The following is a 15,091-nucleotide window of genomic DNA, read 5'->3' as shown; positions in this document are numbered from 1 at the left end:
AGGATTACAGGCATGAGCCACCGTGCCCGGCCCTTGAACTCTTTACAGCACAGTACCTCCTTCAAGGAAATGGACAAAGGCTTTTCTTTTTTCTTGTGTCATTCCCTGTCTTCTGAGCTTCTCCTTAACCTCAGCTTTTTCTTTGGAGCAGCTGAAGATGGGCCATTTTCAACACATTTTTCTATTAACTGAAGTGGCACTAAATACTATTGCTACTATGAAACTAATCAGCAATTTGTGGGATGCCTTAACACCCATGTAGCCCCATTTGGGGCCATAATTATTTCCTAATTGGGAGGTGATTTATACTTGGGACTTGAGACATGTGCTTCTGCCAGTGATGTGGCTATGTAGGATGGCTTGATTCTTTTTTTGTCCCCCAAGATTCTGCTGTCTAAAGCCAAATGGCCATACAGCTGAGCAAATTTAATTAACAGACAGTTCTGGTCCTGTGAGAGGGAAAAGCTTTCATTTCCCAGTCAAATGTGCAGTAATTCCGAGGATAAAGCTAAAGAAAGTTTTATCGTGCAAGATCCTGTAGTCTTCTGCTGATAATAGAGTTTTTGGGGTCATTTATCTTTTTTTCTTAGAGTTCTGACAAAATTTGTCAAAGTTCATTAAACTACCCCCCTTAAAAAGAACCCTTAAAAATATCCTTGGAGCACTCCTTTGCAGCAAGGATTATAATCCCCATTTTATTTTCTTTTATTTTTTGAGTAAAAATAAAACCAGGTCTTTCTGTTGTCCACGTAGCAGTGGCACAATCACAGCTCATTGCAGCCTCGAACCTCCTGGGCTTAAGCACTACTCCTGCCTCAGCCTCCCGAGTAGCTGAGACTACAGGCATGTGCCACTGCACTCGACTACTTTCTTATTTTTTGTAGAGATGGGGTCTCGCCGTGTTGCCCAGGCTGATCTTGAACACCTGGGCTCAAGTGATCCTCCTGCTTCAGTCTCCCAAAGTGCTGGGATTACAGGCATGAGCCACCATGCCCAGCCACGTTACATATGAGGAAACCAAGGAGAGTCGAAATGACATCCTTAAGGCAATAGGATCAGGTGGTCATTGTGAAGCTGAGGTTGGGAGGTGAACGCATGTCAGTTGGACTCTACATCCATCATCTTGTACCTTTACTGCCATGTTCAATGTTACCTAGATTCCAATAGAGTGCAGGCAGAAACTGTCCTGGGTCCCTAATCCCTTGTACACTGTAAGGTCTCAATACATATTTTAAAATAAACAAGCAGCAGAAAGAAGAGCCAGGAATCCTGGGTTCTTCTCCACATCCTAGCTGTATGACTCTAGTCCAGTCACTCGACTTCTCCAACTCTTCTCATGCATGTCTGTAAAATGAGGATATTTACCCCACTTCTGACTGCTTCATGAGGTTGTACAGAGGGATTATTACTATACAGTACAAAAGATAATTCCTTTTGTAATTTTTTTTAGTTCCGAAACGTAGTAGTTGTGTTCAGGTTATGTCCACAGAAACAATAACTTACTTCCTGGAAGTTACCTTCCAGGCAACTTCTAGTGCCTGGAAATCCTAGGGACTGTCTTTTCACAAAGGTGAGAATTTTCCATGAATTAGAGGTCATACTCAGGTCGCTCTCTCAAGTAGATGGAAAAGTGGCCACAGGTTCCAATTCTGTGCTTTCGTGGGTTCTGAAGTTTCCAGAAAGGTATGTGCAAAACCTTCATTACCAATCTCTTAGACAGCAGTTAGAAAAGAAGCACATATTTTTTACTCCTGGAATCTCCAAGGTGCTAAAAGTTCTGAGGACATATGTGCAAAACCTTCTGCACTCTGGCTTGATAAAAACTTCCATACAGTGTACAGGCTGGCAGAAGCCAGGAACAGACCATGCTGTGACTTTCTGTTTGAAATTCTTTACTTTCCCTTAAAGAAGTGTCCAACTCTCTTCCATTCTCCACCTCCCACTGACATGCTACAGTGTCTCAGAAGTCTTCTTTCTCTTGCGTTTCTCTCTGTCTCTCTTCTTGCCTGAGGAAAAAACAGCAGCCTTGCCCTTCTTAACTCAGCAGTACTGCAGGCAGGCCTGCCCTCTGAAAAGTAGCCGCCTCCTCTTCCATTTCTTCCAAAGTCAACAAGAAGTCCCGATCACTCTTCTAGGGCTGGGATCCCAGGAGCTGGTGACATTGTATGTACTCAGGGCTCCTGTTACTTATGATTGCTTGGAGCCTCTAATGCAAACAAGAGCCAAGGAAGAGGAAGGTGCAACAAGAGATAGAATGAAGAGACAGTCGGCCAGGCGCGGTGGCTCATGCCTTTAATCCCAGCATTTTGGGAGGCTGAGGCAGGTGGATCACGTGGTCAGGAGTTCAAGACCAGCCTGGCCAAGATGGTGAAATCCCATCTCTACTAAAAATATAAAAATTAGCCAGGTATGATGATGGGGGACCCCTTTAATTCCAGCTACTGGGGAAGCTGAGGCAGAGAATTGCTTGAACCTGGGAGGCGGAGGTTGCAGTGAGCCAAGATCACGCCAATGCACTCCAGCCTCGGCAACAGAGCAAGACTCTGTCTCAAAAAAAAAAAAGAAAAAAAAGAATGAAGAGATAGTCATCCCTCATTAGACAGCACCCAGGTCCCATTTTGTCTTTCCTATCACCAAGCACAATGAAAAGACAAATTTTCCCAAAACTTAGCTTCAAACAACAAATGCTTATTATCTTAAAGTGGGTCAGGAATTTTAAAGCAGCTTCTTTGGGTGGTCTGGCTAAGGGTCTCTCATTAGGTTATATTCAATATATATAATTGGTTATATATAGGTTGACTAGGGCTGCAGTCATCTGAAGGTTTAATTGGGGCTGGAGGATCTGCCTCCAAACTCACTCTCAAAGCTGTTGGAAGGAGGCCCCAGTTCCTTTCTGGCTGTTGGCTGGAGGGCTCAGTTCTTCACCATGTGGGCATCTCCATAGGGCTGCTTGAGAGTGCTAAGCACATGACATCTGGCTTGTCTAGGAAAAGTAAGTGATGAGAGAGAGAGAAAAAAAATCTACAATACCTTTTATAACAGTCTCAGAAGTGAACTATTTGCTCTTTCATTATATTCTAGTCAAGTGAGTTACTAACTCCAGCCCACACTCAAGGAGAAGGAATTAAGTTTCACCTCTTAATGGGAGGCATCTCAAAGAATGTGTGGCTCTGTTTTAAAACCACTGTATATACAGAAAGAGCTGAGTGCAGAAAAGGGCCAAGTATGCCCAAACTCACTAACCCAAGGTGGCTCAACTATTTCTTGGTTTCTCATATTTTGCTGTGTGTGAGCATGTCTTGCCTCCATCCAAGCCCTGGCCATGGAAATTTAAATATCAATTTTATTCCCCCCACCAAAAAATTGAAAGTCTTTCTAGCCTGGAAATATTTTCTGTTCCTGTAGCCACATGCTTACAATTGTATTAAGTTGCACCCTCTAATGTAACTATCAAGCTGATTTGAAACCCAGTAAATGTATATTTGTTGAATGAATAAATTGATTTTGTCATTTAAATATTTGCTCATTAACTCACATATTCATTCACTACACATTCATTGAGCAGGTATTATGTGTTAGGCCCTATACTAGGCTGTGAGAAATACAAAGAGGAATAACACCTCATTCCTATATTTAAGGAGCTCTCATTGTGCCTAAATGTCAATTAATCTCCCACATGAGGACTCAAGGGTGAATTTGCCTTAAGCTCTTAAGAGCAGAAGCCCAGCCTTCTTCTCACAGTGATGACTTCTTGAAATTCTAAATCAGAATCTTGGCGAGGGTAGGCCAAGTGTTCCTGGGGTGGATGTCCTGGCCAGAGTTGAGGTGCCCTTCTTTTGGGGCAGCCACAAAGCTGGGTCTCCCAGGGTCAGCTTGAGCAGGTGGGGTGTGCTCAAGGTGAGATGCTGCAGAAAGTCCATGGGTGGGTCAGAATAGCTCCCCAAGTCTCTGCTCCCATCTGGCCCAGTGACATACATGAGGAGTGTGCCAAGGGGAAGGTGATATGTACAAAACCCCAGCTCCACCTCCTGCTTTACTCTCTCGCTATTTTTGGAACAGGTGCCCTAGATCTACCCTACATCACAACAAAAGTGGTCACTTCAGAGCAGATGTGGGGGGACAGAATCAGATTTTCACTTTGAAGGGCACCCGGAGGTTGCATAACTCAATTTGATGAGCAGATCCTTCCTATGACAGCTCCTTCTTTTTTTTTTTTTTTTTTGAGGCAGAGTCTCACTTTGTTACCCAGGCTGGAGTGCAGTGGTGTGATCTCGGCTCACTGCAATCTCCACCTCCTGGATTCAAGCGATTCTCCTGCCTCAGCCTCCCGAGTAGCTGGGATTACAGGCACACGCCACCACATCCAGCTACTTTTTGTATTTTTAGTAGAGACAGGGTTTCACCATGTTGGTCAGGTTGGTCTTGAACTCCTGACCTCGTGATACGCTGCCCGCCTTGGCCTCCCAAAGTGCTGGGATTACAGGCATGATCCCCCGGCCTCCTTCCTATTATATTTCTACAAGTGGTTGTCTAGCCTGGATTTGGGAAACTCCTGTGACTGGGAGCTCACCACTTCCTGAGGCTCTTCCTTCTACAGGGAGTTGTTCCTTTCAAACACGGATCATTTATACCTGTTTGAAAGACCCTCCTAACTCCATTAAGACGAAACCAACTTCTCTAAAACTGGCCATTTGCCTTTATTATATCTTCTGGACTCACCTAGAATAACTTCACTACCTTTTCATCAACAAAATCATCATCAAGTGAAATAATAATAATGGAAATAAAAGTTAACTTTCTGAAGGGCTATTTGCAGAAAAAGTACAGATTCCTTTACCTGAATTACATTGCTTATCCCTGGAGCAATCCTATGAGGTAGGTACTATTATTACCCCCATTTTACAGATGAGGAAACTGAGGCAAGAACCAGAAGATAAATATCAAGTTTCACCAAGTCTTCCCTTTCAAGGCTAACTATCCTTCCATTTTATCTGCTCTTTCTATTTTGTCTTGAGAGAGACAATGTAGTAGAGTGGAAAAAGCATAATCTTTGAGTCAGGCCAACCCAAGTTGAAATTCCCCTTTTGTTTCCTGCACCACCTTCAACAAGTCACTTAACCATTTGAGCTGCTGTCCCCTCATCAGAATTGACATGTTATAAAGCGAAGAGAAAAATGGAAAAGCTGTGAGTGTGAAGAGCCTAGCCAAAGCCTAGTACAAAATAAGCTCTTGATGCTAAATGTTTCCTTGTCAGCATCCTGAACACCACTAAGACTGAGTGGGTTCTGTAAAAGTTTTGACTGTATGACACACAGGATTGCATATGTCACAGTCTAGGCATCTTCTGATAATCTCAGAGACAATGATGATATGTGTTCCCTCCTCCTGGGGAGACAGTCTGAGATAAGCATCTTTTGGTGGCCATGCCATGCAGATGAGACACACTGCATTTCCAGCTGACTCAGACCCGAAAGCCTTTCTCCCCATATGCTCTAATTAGAAGTAACACCCCTATCATGTTTTTGGACAGTAGGCATTTGGGATCCAATTGCAGGAATTTATACTTAACCCAGTTAAACTACCACCTATTAAGGCATTTTAGATCAAAAACTGTTGATCTCCCTATTTCCTTCTCTTCGAATGAATCTTAGTTTTGGTGAACAGCTCACTGGATGATTGATCCAGTGAAGGGCCCACGGGCTCTTCATAGTCCACCTCTGCCTTTCTTTCAGTACCTCCTCTAACCTCGCTTTTCCTGTCTCCCTGAACTCCAGCTCCACGCAGCAGTATTGGGTCCCAAGTGCTCTCTGTGCTTCCTGCTGCAAGAGGGAATCTGTGTCTGCCGCCCTTCTGCCTGCCGCAATGCTACCCCTGCCCTTTGCCTCGTGAACACCTGTACATCCTTCAGACCTCAGCTTGATTAGGAGTGTCGGCTCGGCAGCCAACCTCCTGGCCCAGCTCTACCATTTGCTAACTGTGTGACCATGGGCAAATAAAACACTTAACCTTTGGGCGTCTCAGTTTCTTTGTCTCTAAAATGGGCGTAATAGCAGCAATAATAGACCTGCTATGAGGATAATATGTAAAGCATAAAAAAACCTCAGTGTCTGACATATAGTAAGTGTTGTAAAAGTATTAATAATTATTATTCCATAATAATAATTATAATTACTTAGGAGAGCCTTCCCTGAACCCTCATACTAGATTAGTGACTCAAGGGGTGTGTTTGTGTGTGTCCCTATTATATATATGTGGTATGTATATAAAATAAAATTTAGGCTGGGCATGGTGGCTCACACCTGTAATCCCAGCATTTGGGGAGGCTGAGGCAGAAGGTTTATTTGAGGCCAGGAGTTTGAGACCAGCCTGGGAAACACAGCATAACCCCATCTCTAAAAATAAAAAATTAGTCGGGCACGGTAGTGTATCTCTGTAGTCCCAGCTTCTCAGTAGACTGAGGCAACAGGATTGCTTGAGCTGGGGAGGTTGAGGCTGCAGTGAGCTGTGATCACACCACTGCACTTCAGCCTGGGTGACAGAGTGAGACCCTGTCTCTAAAAATTAATTAATTAATTAAAAATGAAAAATAAAATTAACATATATTTATAACAAGGACCTTAGATTTTTTCATTGTACATTTATTTGTTCATTATTTGGATTATCTCAGTCCCTTCCACTAAATTGTAAGCTTCATGAGGGCAAAGACTTGTGTTGTGTCTTACCACTTTTGCTCCCTTCAGTGTCTGGGCCACGTCATGGCACTTCCAGGAGTATTCACTAAAGGTGTAAATGCAAGTTGCTGAATGCAGCAGGCACAACTTTGAGTTAATCATGGTTCTTTGGCATACCCATTCATCCATACGCCTATATCTACAATACTGTCATTCAGTCAGTTCCAAGTCTTCATGTGGCTCAGTCATTAATTTTCTGGCACTTGTTCAAGGTTATGGATGTAGCAGATAAAACACTGGCTTCAAGTAGGGAAGGCTTAGTCTCAAATTTCAGGTCAGCCACTTGCTATGTTTGGGTCTTCAGATTAGTCCTTTAAGCTCTTTGAGCCTCAGTTTGAGTATGCTGGAAAAGAGGAGAGAGAGGAAGAGGTGATATTAGCACCTGCCTTAGAGGGCTGTCGTGTGAATTAAATAAGATAAAGGCTACTGACATTTATGAGACAATCACCACGTTTCAACTAAACTCCTCAATCTTTTACATGGGTCATCGCATTTAATCCTCACAACAAAGCTCTGAGGCAGGTAGTATTATTTCCTCCATGCGATAGAAAAAGACATGTAAGCCTAGAGTGATTAAGTATGTCCATGCAGGAAAGGGAGAGACCATGTTTGAACCCAAGCTGTGTAGACCTGTTGCTCCTGGACCACACCAGGTTCTTGACTTTGCTGCACAAAATAATTTGAGAGTGAGTCCAAAGTCAAAGTATGCAAGAAAGTTAATTGCAAAGTGAAAGTACACTCTGACAGCTGATCAGAGCGGGCTGCTCAAAGGCAAGCCAGCACTGACTCACACTAAGGTAACTGTCTTTATGGGAGGCTTTCATGATTACTCATAAAGGGATGGGAAGGGTTGTTGTCAGGAAGCATGTTATGGGCAGTTTTCTGTCGGTGCATGCTCTGTGGTTGTACATGCTAGTACATACAACACATGTCTCATTAGCATCTTAAATCTTTACCCAGGGGTGTGCTTTTAAATATTTTCATGTCCATAAATCAGCCCAAGGACACTAATCATGGGTTTCTGCACTTGCACAAATTTGGAGATTCTCTCTTCTGCTCTTCTACCTCCTTGCTGCAGGGTGTCCTAACCATGAGCCTGGGATGTGGTTTGTACACTGTGGGGTGGTTTGTTCTCTCCCTTTTTTTAGCAAGTGCGTTCTCCTTTAAGGGAGCCTGTGACCATCCTGTCCAACCTACCTCAGACCCAGAACCTGAGCTTTCAACTCATCTTCCACTCTGCCTCACGCACAGTATTTAAGATGTGTCTGGTGCAGGTCACGCGTTGGAAGTACTGGTTGAAAGATGCCGACTTTGAGAATGGCCCACATGAGAGATGCTTGCATAATACTCTACTCTTCGCAAACACATTCATTCTCATTCTCTCTCCTACAGCTTCCCCAAAACACCCACTGACATCATCTCAAGATTATCTACTGACATCAACAACTATCCAATAGGCACCAGGGACTAATCAAGAGAGAGATTTTCTAAGAATAGCTTTTATTTTCTCCATGCCACTGGCTAATATTGTCCCCATCTACATGATCTAATCAGAATTCTTGCTGATTTGAAAGCAAATATAATAACAATAAGAGCACCACTTATTAGCATGCAGCTTAGAAAGTGGCTCATCCCAAATAGTCTATTTTTTCTTTCCACATGAGAAGTTTGGAGATTGCTTAGATGAGCCAGATATTACTTGGAGGCAGGAAAGGGGAGGAATATCTGAAATCAAAGAAACTCCACAGAGAGTTATCAATGATCTTCCTTTTGCTGCTGGGAGTTTGGAATGAGATTAGGAAAGAATGTGGTAAGAATCAAGGAACTGTAGAGTCAGGACATGGGCTGAGGGACCAGGGAGGGGCCTAGGAGGGAAAATAGCCCTGAAGCCTGCTCTCACTTGCAGTGACCTTATGATGTGACTGGGACATTAACACGTATCATTTTTAATCCTCATAAAACCTTGGGCTATAACATTCTTTTATTTTATGATAATAGAAGCAGGGCTTGGAGAGGTGGGGTAACTTGTCAAAGTTACAAAGGTTGTCAAGGGCTGAGGCAGAATTCAAATAGCTGTATTCTCCAGCTCATTGTCCATATTGTGTATCCGTGTGTGTATGTGTGTTGGGGGAGAGGTATTGAATTACAGAGCACATAAGACTCAATCTCTTTTTCTTAATGTATTATTTCTCCCTTTATTCTGTCTAGATCCCCACTCAGTCTCATGGCATTCAATACAATCTGTAGGCTGACAACTCGAAAATATATATCTCTGATCTAGACCTCCCTTGTGAGATTCAGACTTGTAATTTTCATTTGCCTACTTGACATTTCCACTTGGATATCTAACAGCAATCCTAGACTTAACACTCCTAAAACTAAAATCCTGATCTCGTCCCAACATCCATTTATTCATCTTGCAGCCTTCCCCATTGCAGGGGTTGGTGCTACCATCTTCCTAGCCCAGAGCTAGGAGAGCAGGGAGTTATTCTGATCACCTCCTCCCTTGGCCTCACACATTCCCAACCCATGGCTCCATCCTGCCTATCTCTCTCAACCCACTGCATTCCATTTCTACCATCACCACTGCAGTGATTGCCTTCCTCTTTGACTTCCTCAAATGACCTTTAAGGTACGATGTGATTTAATTGTACCCCTCTTCTTCACTGCATGCCAGGCACTCTGGCCATTCTTCAGTTCTCTGAATATATCAATCTTCTCTATGTCGTGATAGTCATACAACCTGTATTTAATCTTCTAAGATTCATCTTCTGCTTTCTCCACTGACTCCTATTCATTCTCCAGATGTCAAAGTAAATGTCACCTTCTCAAAGAGACCCTCTCAAGCCAACTGAGCTATATAGAATGGAAAGAATTTTCTGTATGTTATCTGTTTTAATCATTGATTCCTTTTTGCTCATTGAGTAGTCATTAATTACTCTTCCTTACGACTTAGTGAAGTAAGCATATTTTCCTCTGTTTATACGAAAACTAAAAAATAGACTAGTAGAGTAACTTTTCTAGCGTCACAGAGCTAAGAAGTTACAGGACCAGAACTTGAACCCAAGTCATCCTAACTTCAGAACCAACGCCCCTATTCATGGCGCCATGTTGCATTCCCACCATGCTGCCTGCGTGATGCTGGGTGCACAATAGATGCTCGATCTAATATAGTTCTTACTCTTTTCCTCCTACCCTTCATTGAGTAAGTTGCAGCTTAAGTGAATGTGCACATTACCAGCGTTCTCTGCTCTGTTCATCTCTCCTGTGCTAGTGAAAACAAATGGAATGTTTCAAATAATCTCAGCTTTTTGATAATGGGAACTTCCAGGGAGTGCCACTCTTCTATTTACTAAACAATTTTGACCTCTTTATCTGAAGCTCTTTCTCTGAGATTGTTGCTATCTTTACAAATGTGCTCCCTGACAAGCCTTAGAAAGAGCCATCTAGTTCCCATTCCTTTACTGCACAGAAATGATGAATATGGAGCTGAATTTCCCCTGAATGAACGTCTTTGTGCTCAGAGTGCTTAAAATCTAGTTGGGGAGACTTACAAACAAATAGACAACTACTACACGATATGGTAAGTGCTCTAATAACAGGTTAACTGCCTAGAGACAGAGGGTCAAGCAGTTTGGGTCAGAGCATCCCACCAGCAAACTGCTTGACCCTGAGGCACAGTCAACCAAAAATGTCTGACTAACAACAACAAAACTGTTCTCTGTTCATCTGGTGCCCAAATCCTGGATGCCAGTTGAGCCAGTTAAAGATGAATTATGTCTTTTTGCATCATCCCAGGTATAATGATCTCAGGACGCAAAGACCTGAAGGACAATTCCTGGTGAAAGAACAAGAGGGAGGAATCTTATTTTTAAATGCCCAGGGCTTTCATTTTAGTTAATCATGAGCCTGCTCCCTCTCTTCTTTCCTCCTTCCTTTTGTTTATCCCTCCTTCCTTCTCCTCTTCCTCTTTCCCTCCCTTCCTTCCTTCCTTTCATTGATATTTATTACGCATCTTCTATTAGTCAAACACCACCCAAAGTTTGGGAAGTGATAGTGAGTGACAGCAGCCACTGTCCCTGCCCACATGGAGCTCCCAGTCTAACAGAGAAGAGCCAAACAATTGCACTAATCAGCATATGATTGCAAAAGATGGTAAGGCTTCTGAAGGAAAGAACACAGTTATGGGACAGAATAGTAACAGTCTGATGCAGACTAGGAGATTAAGAGAGTCATCTATGATGAAACAAAGGCTAAGCAGGAGTTAACCAGGTGAAGAGGCTCCGGGCAGATCATGTTGGATGGAGCAAAAAGCCTGTGCAAAGGCCCTGGGGCAGATGGAACATGATAAGCTCAAGGAAGGAAAAGAAGAAAGTGTAATGGGAAAACACAACAGTGTTCAATGTATACCCTGGTTCATAGTGCAGGTACACAGCTGTGCAAAAGATTTCTGCTCTGGTGAACATGCTGGAAAACACTCAGGGTGATGCTGATTATATAACAATGGCAATGATTGCCTCTTTGAATGCAAAATGGTGAATAAATAGCCCTGTCAACTTCTATCACCTGAAAATAATATGGAATTTCTATCCCTGCCCTTCGAACACAGCTAAGACATCCTATAGGGAAAGGAAAATTAACATATTGGAAGAAGTCAGCTGAATTGGGGTTTTTTGAACTGTGTCCACTTTCAAATGAGATATGGCAATGTAAACAAGATGTGCTACACAGCCAGGGCAAAAATTTCATTTGGCCCCAAACTTACTGAGTGCTGTCAAAATAAGCTCTCACCAGACAGAGCCTGGGGCACTAACTGTCATTGAGCATCTATTAGGGGCCAAGCACAGAATTCAGCCCTTGGTCCATTGCTTAGTGTAATTCTCACTATAAGCGACGATGAAGGTACTGTTTGTTATGACTCACTGTGCAGACAAGCCAATGAAGCCTGTCCGGCCACCCCCACTCCCGTTCACTCTCCGCTTCAGGACTGCAATTTACTTTCTTAAGTTATCACGTGGATTCTGTGTGCACTTGCTCTGTCTCTCTTCCACTTCAATGCATGCTGCTCAAGGGCAAAGCCATGTCGCTCATCTCCACCCCTGCATAACCAGCGTGCTGTGCGGTGCAGTGCCAAGCAAGTAGAGGACAAGCAATAGGATTTCTCAACAAATTAAGTAACTTACCCAAGGTAAATTAGTCCACTGTGGCCTCATACCCATGCACTAAAGACAAACAAAACAAACAGAATCCTGGCATGGCAAGGGTATGGGATGCATTCTATTACTCACTTAATCTCCTCTCTTGATATAGCTCCTGGCATAGAATAGGTGTCCAGTACACGTTTATAGAAGCAGTGAAAGATGCATACACTTTAGAGTGGGGCTTGGTATTTCCCTTAGGGCTGTGTTCGTCAACATAGGCATCAAAGCATCTGGGGTGCCTGTTAAAATGAAGATTTCCGGGCCCCTTCTATATATACTGAATGGAATCTCCTATTAAAAACTTCTTAAAGGAAGAGTTAAAAAGCTTATTGAGGCCGGGCGCGGTGGCTCACGCCTGTAATCCCAGCACTTTGGGAGGCCGAGACAGGCGGATCACGAGGTCAGGAGATCGAGACCATCCTGGCTAACACGGTAAAACCCCGTCTCTACTAAAAATACAAAAAAATTAGCCGGGCGCGGTGGCTGGCGCCTGTAGTCCCAGCTACTCGGGAGGCTGAGGTAGGAAAATGGCGTGAACCCGGGAGGCGGAGCTTGCAGCGAGCGGAGATGGCGCCACTGCACTCCAGCCTGGGCGACAGAGCGAGAGTCTGTCTCAAAAGAAAAAAAAAAGCGTATTGAAGGCTCTCACAAATGATTCTGAGGAACATGAAATATAGACGTTGATATAGTTTGGCTTTTGTCCCCACCCAAATGTTACCTCCCCACGTCTCAGGGGACGGCCCGGTAGGAGGTGATTGGATCACGTGGGCGGACTTTCCCCTGACCGTTCTGGTGATAGCGAGTGAGTTCTCACGAGATCTGGTTGTTTGAAAGCGCATAGCGCTTTCTCCTTCGGGCTGTCTCTCCTGCTCCACCATGATAAGACGTGACTGCTTCTCCTTCGCCTTCTGCCATGATTGTAAGTTTTCTGAGGCCTCCGAGTCATAATTCCTTTTAAGCTTGTGGAACTGTGAGTCAAGTAAATCTCTTATCTTCATGAATGACCTAGTCTCAGGTAGTTCCTTATAGCAGTGTGAGAACGAACGAATACAGACATTTTCCCTCATCCTGTGCTTTTCCTCTTTCACTTGCCAGGACTAGGTTCTGTATTTAAATCAATTTACAGCAGACGGACTGCACTGGTGGGGATGGGGACAGGGTTTAATGAGGAACATCCTCTGGCTTTGCCCTTTTTCATTGGAAACCTTAAAAAGCACAAGAAACTACATCCAGCAAGGCAACAGAAGTATCTTTAACTTTGGGCACTGCCTCATCCATAGAGCCCTGGTCAGTCTCTGGAAGACGTTGCCGTTTTCGTATTTCAAGTTGAATCTTTGAGAGGCTCCATGGTGGAGTAGAAAGTCATACCCAAGTCCAATCTCCACCTTCATCTTTTACCAGTTATGTGGTCGTGGCAGTCAGTTAACCTCCCAAAGCCTCAGTTGTTTCATCTGTAAAATGGAGATCACACCCAGCTCCAGGACAGTGGGGAGCGTGAAGTGAAATGATATCCAAGAGCACCCACAATAGCGACTGGACAGGCGGGTACTTCATAATTAGTGCTATATCTTTTAAAAAAATACTAATCATTATTTGAGTACTTACCATGTGTAAGACAGGCACTTTACTAAAGGTAGGTAATACACAGATAAAATATATACTGAATATGATATAACATGTGTAATAAATACAATAAATATATAGTCATTATAAAACATATGAATACAAATATATAAATATATTTTATATAACAATAATATATGTGTGTATATATGTGTGTGTGTGTGTGTATATATATATATATGAGAGAGAGACAGAGCAAGAGAGAGACTGATACCTTCATGCAACAGGTTTCACCATCTGTCTTTTGCGTATACTGAGGCCCCGAGAGGTTCTGCAATGTGCCCAAGGCCACAAGGCAAGTAAAAAACAGAGCAGGGTTACAGGTTTTCTCTCTGCATTCTGACCAAGGGGTACACTGTTTTGTCCTTTGCTACCTCTTAAGGTAAAGTTCAGAGGAGAAAATGATAACTAATGCTCTGGGGTGTTGGTCCTGATCTGGTTCAGCTTTAAAGTATTTGACCTGTTTACCAAAGAGAGTAACTCCTTATCTCCCAATTTATTGTCTGTGCCTTGATCCCTGTGGCCCTAGCTGAATGCTTCCTGGGTACAAATTGTTTAGGACACTGGTTCTCAAATCTTGCTGCACAATAGAATCTTCTGAGGAACTTAAAAGAATACCTATGCTTGGCCCAATCACATCTGGGTCCTTGGAAGCGGGACCCAGGTGTCACAGGTTTTTAAGGCTGCCTGGGTGATTTCAATGTGCATTGAGGATTAACACCGATTTAGAGTTTTCTGCCTTGACCTTCTGACAAATCCCATCTCAGGTGTGACAGCATCACCTGCAGAAAGTTCCTTAGCCTTTTTTTAAAAAAATACCAAATTGGAATTGAGTGCAAGGGGTGGCTGAGGAAGTCTTTGGGGTTATTGAAAACATCGTTGCTCATCCCACGGATAGGAAGGAAGCATCAGTTTCCAAGAGTCTGAACCGAGAGAGATTCAGACATTTCCCAAGGGCACAACTAGTAAACGACAGTGTCTGCCAGAAATTCACATCCTAGGAATTTCCATGACGGGTTCATTCTCTACATTCAGGTTTTAGCTTCAAAGTCACCTCCAAAGAGGGAACTTCCCTGACCCTCCCCCCCACCCCAACAAAAGCAGCCCCCAGCCCCTCTGTCACCCCTACAGCACTCACTGCCATCTATTAGGTCCTTGCTTCTTTTTGCATTTCTTTGTCAACTCGACCAGAAACATTATAAAAGCAGGGACCCGGTCGGACACGGTGGCTCACACCTGTAATCCCAACAACTTTGGGAGGCCAAGGCGGGCAGACCACCTGAGGTTGGGAGTTCCAGACCAGCCTGACCAACATGGAGAAACCCCGTTTCTACTAAAAATACAAAATTAACTGGGTGTGGTGGTGCATGCCTGTAATCCCAGCTACTCGGGAGGCTGAGGCAAGAGAATCGCTTGAACCCGGGAGGTGGAGGTTGCAGTGAGCCGGGACGGCGCCATTGCACTCCAGCCTGGACAACAAGAGCAAAACCCCGTCTCAAAAAAAAAAAAGCAAGGACCCCACCTTACTGACTGCTA

General features: G+C 43.6%; 1 protein-coding gene and 1 long non-coding RNA gene across 3 annotated transcripts in view; one reads left to right on the top strand and one right to left on the bottom strand.

Annotated features, from left to right (window-relative positions):
* Positions 1 to 6,010, top strand: part of LOC105467787 (glutamate ionotropic receptor NMDA type subunit 2A) — a 444,595-nt gene extending 438,585 nt beyond the window's left edge. Inside the window, exon 15 of the mRNA XM_071084110.1 lies at positions 5,775 to 6,010. Coding sequence (XP_070940211.1) covers positions 5,775 to 5,920 — 146 coding nt within the window. The 3' untranslated portion in view covers positions 5,921 to 6,010. The remainder of the gene's footprint in view (positions 1 to 5,774) is intronic.
* Positions 1 to 12,340, bottom strand: part of LOC105467785 (uncharacterized) — a 74,032-nt gene extending 61,692 nt beyond the window's left edge. For both annotated transcript variants that reach the window (XR_011616304.1, XR_003014991.2), the window contains exons 1-3: positions 12,020 to 12,340; positions 6,723 to 7,074; positions 2,859 to 2,983 (exon numbers count right to left, since the gene is read on the bottom strand). This is a non-coding gene — a long non-coding RNA (uncharacterized lncRNA). The remainder of the gene's footprint in view (positions 1 to 2,858; positions 2,984 to 6,722; positions 7,075 to 12,019) is intronic.
* Between the last annotated feature and the right edge of the window lie 2,751 nt (positions 12,341 to 15,091).

Source organism: Macaca nemestrina, chromosome 18 (assembly GCF_043159975.1).
Source record: "Macaca nemestrina isolate mMacNem1 chromosome 18, mMacNem.hap1, whole genome shotgun sequence".
In the NCBI taxonomy this organism is placed as follows: Eukaryota; Metazoa; Chordata; class Mammalia; order Primates; family Cercopithecidae; genus Macaca; species Macaca nemestrina.
Note: the sequence above shows the minus strand (reverse complement) of the source record. Positions and strands in the feature narration are given on the sequence as shown.